At 45.0% G+C, this 13,704-nt stretch overlaps 1 protein-coding gene across 1 annotated transcript in view; it reads right to left on the bottom strand.

The window, feature by feature from the left end:
- Positions 1–6,784, bottom strand: part of terb1 (telomere repeat binding bouquet formation protein 1) — a 221,014-nt gene extending 214,230 nt beyond the window's left edge. The window contains exons 1-2 of the mRNA XM_072517804.1: positions 6,687–6,784; positions 6,293–6,395 (exon numbers count right to left, since the gene is read on the bottom strand). Of these exons, the coding sequence (XP_072373905.1) occupies positions 6,293–6,332 (40 nt within the window). The 5' untranslated portion in view covers positions 6,333–6,395; positions 6,687–6,784. The remainder of the gene's footprint in view (positions 1–6,292; positions 6,396–6,686) is intronic.
- Positions 6,785–13,704: the final 6,920 nt, after the last annotated feature.

The following is a 13,704-nucleotide window of genomic DNA, read 5'->3' as shown; positions in this document are numbered from 1 at the left end:
CTCACAATGAGGGGCCTGGGATCCACAAGGATGAGCATTGAACTTTTGCCTTGTAACTGCTTTGGAAATTGCCAGAAACTGAATCATGTGATCTGTAGCATCCAGGTTTTGGCTCAGCAAAGTCCTCTTTTTAAAAATGAACGGTTTGATTTAAACAGTTTATGATCTTTTCTTGTCTTCGGGACATGGCACATTAAATCCAATCACATCTTTCTGTTCAGGTAGCCATAAAAGATCCCATGACACTCTTGAATAAGTGTTGGAGCTTTCCAAGCCAACACTCGCCCCCAACCAGTCACCAAAAAGCAGGTTAGTTTATCTCACTGATGTTTATGGGACTTCACTGTGCATAAATTATAAACCATTAGAACCCTCAAGAGTATTGACAGTCATGATGTGGAGCCTCACGATGCTCCACTTCTCCAGCTTCCACCCGAAACACATTAAAGAAGCCATCCCCTATGGACAAGCCCGCCATATACACAGGATCTGCTCAGACGAGGAGGAGCGTAACAGACATCTCCAGACACTGGAAGATGCCCTCGTACGAACGAGATATGGCTCTCGACTCATCGATCGACAGTCCCAATGCGCCACAGCAAAAAAGCGCACCGACCTCCTCAGAAGACAAACACGGGACACAACCGACAGAGTACCCTTCGTCATCCAGTACTTTCCCGGAGTGGAGAAACTACGACATCTTCTTCGCAGCCTTCAACACGTCATCGATGAAGATGAACATCTTGCCAAGGTCATCCCCACCCCCCCACTACTTGCCTTCAAACAACCGCGCAACCTCAAACCATTGTTTGCAGCAAACTACCCAGCCTTCAGAACAGTGGCCACGACACTACACAACCCTGCCATGGCAATCTCTGCAAGATGTGCCAGATCATCGACATGGAAACCACCATTACACGTGAGAACACCACCCACCAGGTACGCGGTACATACTCGTGCGACTTGGCCAACGTTGTCTACCTCATACGTTGCAGGAAAGGATGTCCCAAAGCGTGGTACATTGGCGAGACCATGCAGACGCTGCGACAACGAATGAACGGATATCGCGCGACAATCACCAGGCAGGAATGTTCCCTTCCAGTCGGGGAACACTTCAGCAGTCAAGGGCATTCAGCCTCTGATCTCCGCGTAAGCGTTCTCCAAGGCGGCCTTCAGGACGCCCGACATCGCAGAATCGCCGAGCAGAAACTTACAGCCAAGTTCCGCACACATGAGTGCGGCCTCAACCAGGACCTGGGATTCATGTCGCATTACATTCATCCCCCACCATCTGGCCTGGACTTGCGAAATCCTACTAACTGTCCTGGCTTGACACAATTCACACCTCTTTAACCTGGAGTTACCCCATCTCTGGATCTGTAAAGATTAAATCACCTGCTAATGCTTGCATTCTAAGCATTGTCTTGCATCTTTGAAGTTGTCTATATATATGTTTCTGGAACATACCTCTTCATTCACCTGAGGAAGGAGCAGTGCTCCGAAAGCTAGTGTTTGAAACAAACCTGTTGGACTTTAACCTGGTGTTGTAAGACTTCTTACAGTGTTGACAGTCAGAGAGATCTTGGTGTACAGGTCCACAGGTCACAGAAAGGGGCAACACAGGTGAAGAAGGTAGTCAAGAAGGCATGCGGCATGCTTGCCTTCATTGGTCGGGGCATTGAGTATAAGTATTGGCAAGTCATGTTGCAGCTGTATAGAACCTTAGTTAGGCCACACTTGGAGTATAGTGTTCAATTCTGGTCGCCACACTACCGGAATATACACATATACCGCAGGGCAAGAGTTATATCTAGGGGAAAGGCAATTATGATGCGATAAGGCAAGACTTAGGATGCAGCGGATGGAAAGGAAAACAGCAGGGGATGGGCACAATGGAAATGTGGAGCTTATTCAACGTGGTTTACTAAGGCAGTCAAAACACTTGTCAAGAGGAAGAAGGAGGCTTATGTAAAGATGAGACATGAAGGTTCAGTAAGGGTGCTCAAGAGTTACAAGTTAGCTAGGAAGGACCTAAAGAGAGAGCTAAGAAGAGCCAGGAGGGGACATGAGAAGTCTTTGGCAGGTAGGATCAGGGATAACCCTAAAGCTTTCTATAGATATGTCAGGAATAAAAGAATGACTAGGGTAAGAGTAGGGCCAGTCAAGGACAGTCGTGGGAAGTTGTGCTTGGAGTCCGAGGAGATAGGAGAGGTGCGAAATGAATATTTTTCGTCAGTATTCACACAGGAAAAAGACAATGTTGTCGAGGAGAATACTGAGATTCAGGCTACTAGACTAGAAGGGCTTGAGGTTCATAAGGAGGAGGTGTTAACAATTCTGGAAAGGGTGAAAATAGATAAGTCCCCTGGGCCGGATGGGATTTATCCTAGGATTCTTTGGGAAGCTAGGGAGGAGATTGCTGAGCCTTTGGCTTTGATCTTGAAGTCATCTTTGTCAATAGGAATAGTGCCAGAAGACTGGAGGATAGCAAATGTTGTCCCCTTGTTCAAGAAGGGGAGTAGAGACAACCCCGGTAACTATAGACCAGTGAGCCTTACTTCTGTTGTGGGCAAAATCTTGGAATGGTTTATAAGAGATAGGGTGTATAATCATCTGGAAAGGAATAATTTGATTAGAGATAGTCAACACGGTTTCATGAAGAGTACCTCGTGCCTCACAAACCTTATTGAGTTCTTTGAGAAGGTGACCAAAACAGGTGGATGAGGGTAAAGCAGTTGATGTGGTGTATATGGATTTCAGTAAAGCGTTTGATAAGGTTCCCCACGGTAGGCTACTGCAGAAAATACGGAAGCATGGGATTCAGGGAGATTTAGCAGTTTGGATCAGAAATTGGCTAGCTGGAAGAAGACAAAGGGTGGTGGTTGATGGGAAGTGTTCAGACTGGAGTCCAGTTACTAGTGGTGTATCACAAGGATCTGTTTTGGGGCCACTGCTGTTTGTCATTTTTATAAATGACCTGGAGGAGGGCGTAGAAGGATGGGTGAGTAAATTTGCAGATGACACTAAAGTTGGTGGAGTTGTGGACAGTGCGGAAGGATGTTACAAGTTACAGAGGGACATAGATAAGCTGCAGCGCTGGGCTGAGAGGTGGGAAATGGAGTTTAATGCAGAAAAGTGTGAGGTGATTCATTTTGGAAGGAATAACAGGAAGACAGAGTACTGGGCTAATGGTAAGATTCTTGGCAGTGTGGATGAGCAGAGAGATCTCGGTGTCCATGTACATAGATCCCTGAAAGTTGCCACTCAGGTTGAGAGGGTTGTTAAGAAGGCATATGGTGTGTTAGCTTTTATTGGTAGAGGGATTGAGTTTCGGAGCCATGAAGTCATGTTGCAGCTGTACAAAACTCTGGTGCGGCCGCATTTAGAGTATTGCGTGCAATTCTGGTCACCGCATTATAGGAAGGATGTGGAAGCATTGGAAAGGGTGCAGAGGAGATTTACCAGAATGTTGCCTGATATGGAGGGAAGATCTTATGAGGAAAGGCTGAGGGACTTGAGGCTGTTTTCGTTAGAGAGAAGGTTAAGAGGTGACTTAATTGAGGCATACAAGATGATCAGAGGATTGGATAGGGTGGCCAGTGAGAGCCTTTTTCCTCGGATGGTGATGTCTAGCACGAGGGGACATAGCTTTAAATTGAGGGGAGATAGATATAAGACAGATGTCAGAGGTAGGTTCTTTACTCAGAGAGTAGTAAGGGTGTGGAATGCCCTGCCTGCAACAGTAGTGGGCTCGCCAACACTAAGGGTATTCAAATGGTCATTGGATAGACATATGGACGATAAGGGAATAGTGTAAATGGGCTTTAGAGTGATTTCACAGGTCGGCGCAACATTGAGGGCTGAAGGGCCTGTACTGCACTGTAATGTTCTATGTTCTATGGAAGGATGTGGAGGCTTTAGTGAGGGTGCAGAAAAGATTTACCAGGATGTTGCCTGGTATGGAGGGCATTAGCTATGAGGAGCGGTTGAATAAACTTGGTTTGTTCTCACTGGAACGACGGAGGTTGAGGGGTAACCTGATAGAGGTCTACAAAGTTATGACGGGCATAGACAGAGTGGACAGTCAGAGGCTTTTCGCCAGGGTAGAGGGGTCAATTACTAGGGGGCATAGGTTTAAGGTGCGAGGGGAAAGGTTTAGAGTAGATGTACGAGTTAAGTTTTTTACACAGAGGGTAGTGGGTGTCTGGAACCCGCTGCCGGAGGAGGTGGTGGAAGCAGGGACGATAGTGACATTTAAGGGGCACCTTGACAAATACATGAATGGGATGGGAATAGAGGGATACGGACCCAGGAAGTGTAGAAGCTTTTAGTTTAGACGGGCAGCTTGGTCGGCTCAGGCTTGGAGGGCCGAAGGGCCTGTTCCTGTGCTGTACTTTTCTTTGTTCATATTTGCCTACAAACAAGAACCACTAAATTCATCAATTTGCAATGAAGTGCTTTGGGGCATCTTGAAATCCTGAGGTGTTTTATGCAAGTTAATTCTTTCACTTCTTTTGTAATGTTAGTTTTGCTTTGGGAGAGTACAACTGAGATCCTCACTGTCTTCAGGTGATGTCCCGGAGGACTGGAGAATAGCCAATGTTGTTCCTCTGTTTAAGAAGGGTAGCAAGGATAATCCAGGGAACTACAGGCCGGTGAGCCTTACTTCAGTGGTAGGGAAATTACTGGAGAGAATTCTTCGAGACAGGATCTACTCCCATTTGGAAGCAAATGGACGTATTAGTGAGAGGCAGCATGGTTTTGTGAAGGGGAGGTCGTGTCTCACTAACTTGATAGAGTTTTTCGAGGAGGTCACTAAGATGATTGATGCAGGTAGGACAGTGGATGTTGTCTATATGGACTTCAGTAAGGCCTTTGACAAGGTCCCTCATGGTAGACTAGTACAAAAGGTGAAGTCACACGGGATCAGGGGTGAGCTGGCAAGGTGGTTACAGAACTGGCTAGGTCATAGAAGGCAGAGAGTAGCAATGGAAGGATGCTTTTCTAATTGGAGGGCTGTGACCAGTGGTGTTCCACAGGGATCAGTGCTGGGACCTTTGCTCTTTGTAGTATATATAAATGATTTGGAGGAAAATGTAACTGGTCTGATTAGTAAGTTTGCAGACGACACAAAGGTTGGTGGAATTGCGGATAGCGATGAGGACTGTCAGAGGATACAGCAGGATTTAGATTGTTTGGAGACTTGGGCGGAGAGATGGCAGATGGAGTTTAATCCGGACAAATGTGAGGTAATGCATTTTGGAAGGTCTAATGCAGGTAGGGAATATACAGTGATTGGTAGAACCCTCAAGAGTATTGAAAGTCAAAGAGATCTAGGAGTACAGGTCCACAGGTCACTGAAAGGGGCTACACAGGTGGAGAAGGTAGTCAAGAAGGCATACGGCATGCTTGCCTTCATTGGCCGGGGCATTGAGTTTAAGAATTGGCAAGTCATGTTGCAGCTGTATAGAACCTTAGTTAGGCCACACTTGGGAGTATAGTGTTCAATTCTGGTCGCCACACTACCAGAAGGATGTGGAGGCTTTAGAGAGGGTGCAGAAGAGATTTACCAGAATGTTGCCTGGTATGGAGGGCATTAGCTATGAGGAGCGGTTGAATAAACTCGGTTTGTTCTCACTGGAACGAAGGAGGTTGAGGGGCGACCTGATAGAGGTCTACAAAATTATGAGGGGCATAGACAGAGTGGATAGTCAGAGGCTTTTCCCCGGGGTAGAGGGGTCAATTACTAGGGGGCATAGGTTTAAGGTGAGAGGGGCAAGGTTTAGAGTAGATGTACGAGGCAAGTTTTTTACGCAGAGGGTAGTGGGCGCCTGGAACTCGCTGCCAGAGGAGGTGGTGGAAGCAGGGACGGTAGTGACATTTAAGGGGCATCTTGACAAATACATGAATAGGATGGGAATAGAGGGATACGGACCTAGGAAGTGTAGAAGATTGTAGTTTAGTCGGGCAGCATGGTCGGCACGGGTTTGGAGGGCCGAAGGGCCTGTTCCTGTGCTGTACATTTCTTTGTTCTTTGAGTTAGAGCCAAGGAGATCCTGGATTTTAAGCTAAAACCTCTCATATTTTAACAAGGGGAAAACAGATACCTTCTAAAAATTGGCATGTAGAGCTGCATATATTACTTTAGAAAGCAAAACCAAAACAACTTTACCAAAACGTTCTTCAGCACCACATATCTCAGATCAGTTAATAAGATAAATAGTTTGAATTAAACAACAGAGACAATGCCCCCTGGCATTAAAATCACTCAGTGTGGAAGGAAGCTCCTTACCACAAAGCATGTTGCCACCTGTTCTTTCTGGGTTCTCCATCTTTTCCACGTATCAATGTATAAAGGCTCCCAGAGGATTATTGAACACAATAAACTGTGGGTCCTGAAATTTAAAACATGATGTTGATTTCCAGTAAGTAATTTATAGAAATAAGAGCTTGATTAGCAAAAATTTGATGTAGCTTCTGGCAAAAAACACACACTTTCCGACCAGAAAATCTGTCTAGTATCTTAACTCTGTTTTACAAGTTACTATTAGATTTTAGCCCTTGCAGATTGATCATGTTAGCAAGAGCTTTGTTTCCGAGAAAGTGTAACATTGGTAAACTGATGCACAATTGCCAAGTTCTAAAACAAAAATATGATGTTCTTGACTGCTATTTGTGCTCTTCACCTTTTCTGATGGCACCGTCTCTTGTTGGGTTTTAATTTCATTGGAGCAGCAGCCTTCCAGTACCTTACTCAAGTGGCCAGTCGTATCTGAGATTAGGTAGTGTCAGCACACCCTTCTATCGATAGAGGCAAAAGTCAGCACACGGCCCTGTCATCACTTGGCGTATAAATGTGTACTTTCCACCAGAGGTCATAGGAGTCAGGAATGGGAAAACCCTGGTTAATTTCTCCTCTCTCTCTCGTATAAGGGCAATTGAGGTTTGCTACATCAGCAAGAGTTAGGTATAAAAAATTGGACTTTCCTGCTCTATATCACTGTTGGAGTCATCGAGAAAAACTTCACGTTAAGGAAATATTTGGAAGTTTAGTCGGTGGTAAGTTACTGGTAAAATTTTATTTCAGGAAGTACACCTAGTCTGCAACTTTGATGAAGTATTCTTGTTATAAAACTTGATTATTTACTCAGTTCCTGTACCATTAAGAGCATTTGTTAAATACACATTGTATATTGCCTTCAATGTATATTTTTAAAGATTTTCCCAATTAAGGGACAATTTGGCGTGGCCAATTCACCTATCCTGCACATCTTTCGGTTGTGGGGGTGAGACCCACGCAGACACAGGGAGAATATGCAAACTCCACACGGACAGTGACCCGGGCCAGGATCAAGCCCGGGTCCTTGACGCCATGAGGCAGCAGTGCTAACCACTGCACCATCATGCCACTCGATTTAAAAGTCAAAACCCTGTAGTTGTACCGTTACAAAAATGAAATAGCATTAATTTATTAATTTAATATGGGGGTATAGTCAAGCTGAATATCAAATTTAAGCCACATTTATTCCATTAACAGTTAAACTCATAACATTTAGTGGAAGAACAATACACTTTAAGTGAACAACAAGGGGGAGGAGGGGGATAGAGGAAATGTCATCGTTCTTCCATCAAACTCTTCCATATGCAAACTCAGTAACTGTGGTAGAACCACTTAGAAAAAGGTTGGAGCCCAAATACACCAAGTCCCAAGTTTAACTGGGGTGATATCCCTACTCAATCCTTACAAGGCCAGCCATGTCAGAGGGGCACAGGACTGGACTCAGTTCCCTTTCTGCATGGTGGCTACACACATTGAGATTCCAGCAGCATGGAAATATCCACACTTCAGGGTCAGTGCAGGAAGGCATGATCTCAGTGTAAGTATCAGTATGCAGATTGTCAGGTCTATAAATTTTGACAATGAGTCTGCCAGGAACACTACCAAGAAAATTTGTTTTAAATACTCCCTTGTTTGTTAAAGACACCATTTTGTTACAAACCGATAGCTAAGCTTTTCCAGATCTGCTGGCAACAGCACTCTGAAGCAGAGACACACACCTTGGTGGGCGACACTAGTGGGCAGGCTCCTGGGGCACAATTTGGTGAGCACCACTGATGCACATGGGGTGGAGGCAGGAACATCCGAGGGAGTGCAGCAAGGTAGCATTGTGGATAACACAATTGTTTCACAGCTCCAGGGTCCCAGGTTCGATTCCCGGCTTGGGTCACTGTCTGCACGTTCTCCCCGTGTCTGCGTGGGTTTCCTCCGGGTGCTCCGGTTTCCTCCCACAGTCCAAAGAAGTGCGGGGTCCAAAATTGCCCATAGTGTCCAAAATTGCCCTTAGCTCTTGGTGTTGGGTGAGGTTACTGGGTTATGGGGATACGATGGAGGTGTGGACCTTGAGTAGGGTGCTCTTTCCAAGAGCTGGTGCAGACTCGATGGGCTGAATGGCCTCCTTCTGCACTGTAAATTCTATGATGATCTATGAGTCAGCAGTTGAAGGTCTGCTGGATCCCAGGACTCAGCTGGGTCCCAGCCAGATGCCGAGCCTCTGGACATGGTAATGCCGGAGCAGATGCAGACAGTAGGGTGCAACCATGAGATTCAGGAGGGGATGTCAGCAACACTCCATGCGAGTGCATAGCCGATTGGAGTAGTCCCAAAGGCTGCGGGCGCAGGAGGGAGATGGCACCAGCAATGCATGACACCGAGGCCATCACTGCTAGGGTGGTGACCGCAGTGGAAAGCCTGGAGCACGACATCTGCGCCAAGAGTGGTGGTGTCCAAGGCATGGCTCAGTCAGTGATGGCCATGGCTAAGGGCCTCGACAGCATGTCCCAATCGCTAGGGAATGTGTCCTAGGCATCGGGGGGGACATTGCCGAGGCACTGCAGAGCATGTCCCAGTCACTGAGCAGCATCGCTGAGGGCATCGACAACATGGTGCAGAAAATTGGGAGGCGCAAGCACCGGATGATGCAGTGGCCTCTGGAGTTCACTCCAGGTGCCCCTCCGTCCCATGCAGACCCCCAGGGCTCTACAGGCCCTTAGAAGGGAGAAGGGAACGCTGGAGGCCGACCCAGAGCCCCCCACCAGGGAGACGACGGCAGTCTACGGCTCTCCCAGGTCCGCCCTCCTTCTTGCCCCGACAAATGCTGTCCGACCTCTCCCCAAAAGACCAACGACACCTGTACACCTTGGGCCATTGCCGCCATTCCCCTCTGGTCCTTCCCCAGTCTGTTAGGCGGCCAAGTCTGCAGAGTGTGCGGCGGCCCCCTGCACATGGGGTGCCGTCCTGAGCTTGCGTTAACGCTGTTGCCACCACCTTCCCTGCTGCCAGCATTGCGAGGGCTGCCGTTGCGTGGTTTCCAATACCATCCATAATGTGATATCTGTAAGGAATTGGAGACGATGAGGGACAATCAGTTTTGATTTCCAGGACCCTCAAATTCCCCAAGGTTGCCCATCCTTACATGTCCCGCCTTCTCTCATAGAATTTACAGTGCAGAAGGAGGCCATTCGGCCCATCGAGTCTGCAACAGCCCTTACAAAGAGCACCCCACTGAAGACCACGTATCTACCCCATCCCTGTAACCCAGTAACCTCCACTTAACTTTTTTTGGGGGGCACTAAGGGCAATTTAGCATGGCTAATCCACCATATTGCACATCTTTGGACTGTGGGAGGAAACTGGAACACCCGGAGGAAACCCACGCAGACACGAGGAGAACGTGCAGACTCCGCACAGATAGTGACCCAGCCGGGAATCGAACCTGGGACCCTGGAGCTGTGAAGCAACTGTGCTAACCACTATGCTACCGTGCTCGCCTGTGATACGGCACGTGTACCCATGAGATTCCACTTGAGTAATATTTTATTGGCAAAAAATGGTCAACATTAACAGAGATTTGAAAATCAAAAATGTAACATTCCACATATCACACTAACCATTAATCAACAAGGAAATGTCACCGTTCCATATTGGTACCAATACAAAACTATATCAACTCATTTTCACAAAAAGAACCAAGCACACGATATCACCGTTGAGGTTCCTCAACAGAAATGGAGGATAAGCCTGAGAATGTTTTATTATGTGCAGAACTTTGGAGTAGAAATGATCTGTCCATCAATATGTGACTTGTTCTACGTATCAGTGCCATTTTCCGTCTAGGAGTCGCAGCTATGCAGGCCCCTCCCACACGGCCAAATCTCACCGGAACCAAATCCTGGCATCCACATATTCAAGGTGCAGTTGAACATCCTTGACTTCTAGCATGTTTAACCCAGAACTCTGTGGATATAACATGAGGTCTCCCTCAACCTTTCCATCATTGTCTGTATTGAATATGTCATGACCTCTAATAAATCTCTAAGCACAAAACTTCAAATCTGAAACTCTCATTCTTCATATGGAAACAGCTCAAAGCTTGTTTCTCCAGCTAGTATTATCTAGCATTTTGGCACACCAGTGGAAACGGCGGCTTTGCAATATAAAAGATGAAAAATTACGTTACTAGTCAAAGCCAAGAAAATTATTTGATAAAATAATAAAAGTAAAAATATATAAATTAAGAAATATAAAGGCTTAATTAAGGTATAGGATTACAAATGAGTTATAGCCGTTTCTGAGAAATAAGCCTCCAAGGAGCTGGCTACACCTACATTTCATAAAATGTCTTTGGATTTGAAGCGTTAGCTAGTTGCAGTCCTTAGTATTATTAATATTAACATTGTTACAAATATTTACATTTTTGATTTATTTTGTGAGAACTGATCTTTTTTCAGTCTATATACGTATATATAAAAGTTGTCTACAAGGCATGTTGAAGAAAGATAATATTTTACCTACTGGATTGTCATAAGCATATGCTATCTCAACGTTTGTACATGCATTACACATTTAAGCTGGTGATTCTCTGAAGTTCGATTTGAACTGAATTAGAGGAATTATTTACAGACTGTGGATTTGATCAAATTACGAAATAATGTAAAATGGTTTCCAGTAGGCTGCTCTAGACAGCTCGATGAGTAAATCGTGCAAACATCCCTTGGACGCACGCCACAGGATTGTCACGTAACAATTTGAGTTGATCACCCATAATAGGGAATCAATAATTTAGTAACATGTTTCAGAGTAAATAAGTAACGAGTATTGTGTATAATTAGGGTAAACTTGTTATGTGAAGTATCAGAGAACCTGAATTTTGCTGATACTTCATAAAAGCTTGTTAAAGTATATGGCATTCATGAAATGTTACCTTTGAAGATATAAACTCAACAATCGTGCGGCTCAAAATTGTGGGAAATTTTTCTTTCTTATTTTTTTTTTTAAATTTAGAATACCTAATTCATTTTTTCCAATTAAGGGGCAATTTAGCATGGCCAATCCACCTACCCTGCACATCTTTGGGTGTGGGGGTGAAACCCACATTCATCACAGGGAGAATGTGCAAACTCTACACGGACAGTGACCCTGGGCTTGGATCGAACCCGGGACCTCGGCGCCGTGAGGCAGCTGTGCTAACCACTGCGCCACAAATCGTGGGAAATTTGAGTTAGTCTGCTTTGTCGCCTCCGTTTGAGATTATAACAATTAATTAATTGCAACAGTTAATTTAGTCTGAGTGTACTGGATTAAGTTCACTAGTGAATTAGTTGTCAGAAAGTTAATTAAGACCACCCAATGGAATTTTCTGATCAACTCTGATGTCCAGGAGAACAATGTTGAATTCTTGAATACTATAGTTGATGGCCAAATGGAGGCAAAAGCACAACGGGGTACAGAACTGTTCCAAATCAAAGTTTCTTAAATAACGAGTTTAATTGTAGCCATGATATGGGGGCATGGAAGGGGGCAAGAATAAATTCCCAACACATAGAAAGAGCTGGATTGCAACTTCTCATTTAACTGCCCTCAATGTAATCTCTGACCAGCTCAAAAGAAGTAACAGAAAGATTTCTATCCACCTCAATCCAAAATGTAAGATCCTAAAAGGGAAATGTTCCCTTTAAATTAGAAATGTTTCCTTTAAAACATTCCGGCTCAACATAGTTAAATGATTTGCAATCTGTTTCAGACATGAACTTGGGAATTTTCACTTCAGTGAGCACCAAGGTTAGTGCACGGGGTTGCCTCCTGAGGGCTGCATTACGATATGGGTAACTGAGTGTAAAATATTGCATCAAGCAAATCTGGGTCAGTTCTGTTCTTTCACTCGTAACAAAGCTTTTTTCAAATAACATCTGTGAAATGGAAACATCTTTAAAAATGCTGCGTCACCTCCGATATCTGTAATAAAACCAGTCTGTTAGGAGTTGTGGATTGTTTCTCAAGACATCATTAAAATACCATTAATTATACTGACTTTTCTTGCCCCTCTCAATGTTTTTTTGTGCTGGAAATACAAGTTGCTTTGTGTATTGATAGATTTCCCATTGCATCGCTCACAGTTGAGTTGGATGATTTGTAATAAAAGAGTCCATCGCAGTTGTGTGGATTGAAATGCTAGATTTGCAAAGAAAGAATTATGGTCGTGGTTGGAAATATGTAAGAAATGCATTGGGGAATAATTAAACCTGATAGCTAAATATGGATAGGAACAGTTCAGATGAAATAAACAGGGAGAAAGAGGGAAGAAATAAATAACATGGCAGGAAACATGTTCGAGTTATCCCCCCACCCCCAACCTCTTCGTTCTCCTAAGAACATTAAGCTTGCTCCATCATTCAAGAGAATCATACACATCAACTCCATCTTCCCACACTATCCCAATAACCTTTCGTGCCCAAAAGTCTATCCATCCATGTCTTGGATATACTCTGCACAGCCCTCTGGGATAGAAAACTAAAAATATTCACACTGCTTTGAGTGAAGTCGTAATTGGCTGTGTTCCCATGTTCTAGATTCTCCAGTACAGGGTTAAATACTCTCAGTATCAACCCTATCAAGCCCTCTAGAATTTTCAGTTTCAATGAGATCACCTCTTATTCTTCTGCATCCCAGGAATTTAAAGCCTAATCTATTTAATCTCACGGTAGAGGATAATTCCCTTTTCCCAATCCAATCCCCCTCCCATTTTCTAACGCTGCACTACATTTTTTCTAACCTTGCTCCAATTCCTTTTGAACACCTTTTGTTTTCTTGTCCTGTTAAGCTCCCACTTGCATCCCCATTTCCCCCTCACCTTGACCCCTCCAAACCTCATTCTCACATCCCCGCCTTCCCGTTTCCCCATTCCCACTGGCCCCTTGCTATTACCCTCTTGTCCCCATTTCCTCGTTCACATTGCCCCCTCACCATTACACTCCTCTCCAAATTCCCGCCTTCCTATTGCCCCCTTCTCATTTCCCTATTCTCATTGCCCCATTCCCATTGCCCTATTCTCGTTGACCCCCTTCCCATATCCCCATTCTCATTGCTACCTTCCCATATCCCCATTCTCATTGCCACCTTCCCATTTCCCTATTGGCATTGCCACCTTCCCATATCCCCATTCTCATTGCCACCTTCCCATTTCCCTATGTCCATTGCCACCTTCCCAATTTCCCTATTCTCATTGCCACCTTCCCATATCCCTGTTCTCATTGTCCCCTTCCCATTTCCCCATTCTCATTGCCACCTTCCCATTTCCCCATTCTCATTACCCTCTTCCCATTTCCCTATTCTCATTGCCCTCTTCCCATTTCCCTATTCTCATTGCC

Source organism: Scyliorhinus torazame, chromosome 10 (genome assembly GCF_047496885.1).
Source record: "Scyliorhinus torazame isolate Kashiwa2021f chromosome 10, sScyTor2.1, whole genome shotgun sequence".
NCBI lineage: Eukaryota > Metazoa > Chordata > Chondrichthyes > Carcharhiniformes > Scyliorhinidae > Scyliorhinus > Scyliorhinus torazame.
The sequence above is the reverse complement of the archived record's forward strand: the minus strand, read 5'-3'. Positions and strand labels throughout refer to the sequence as shown.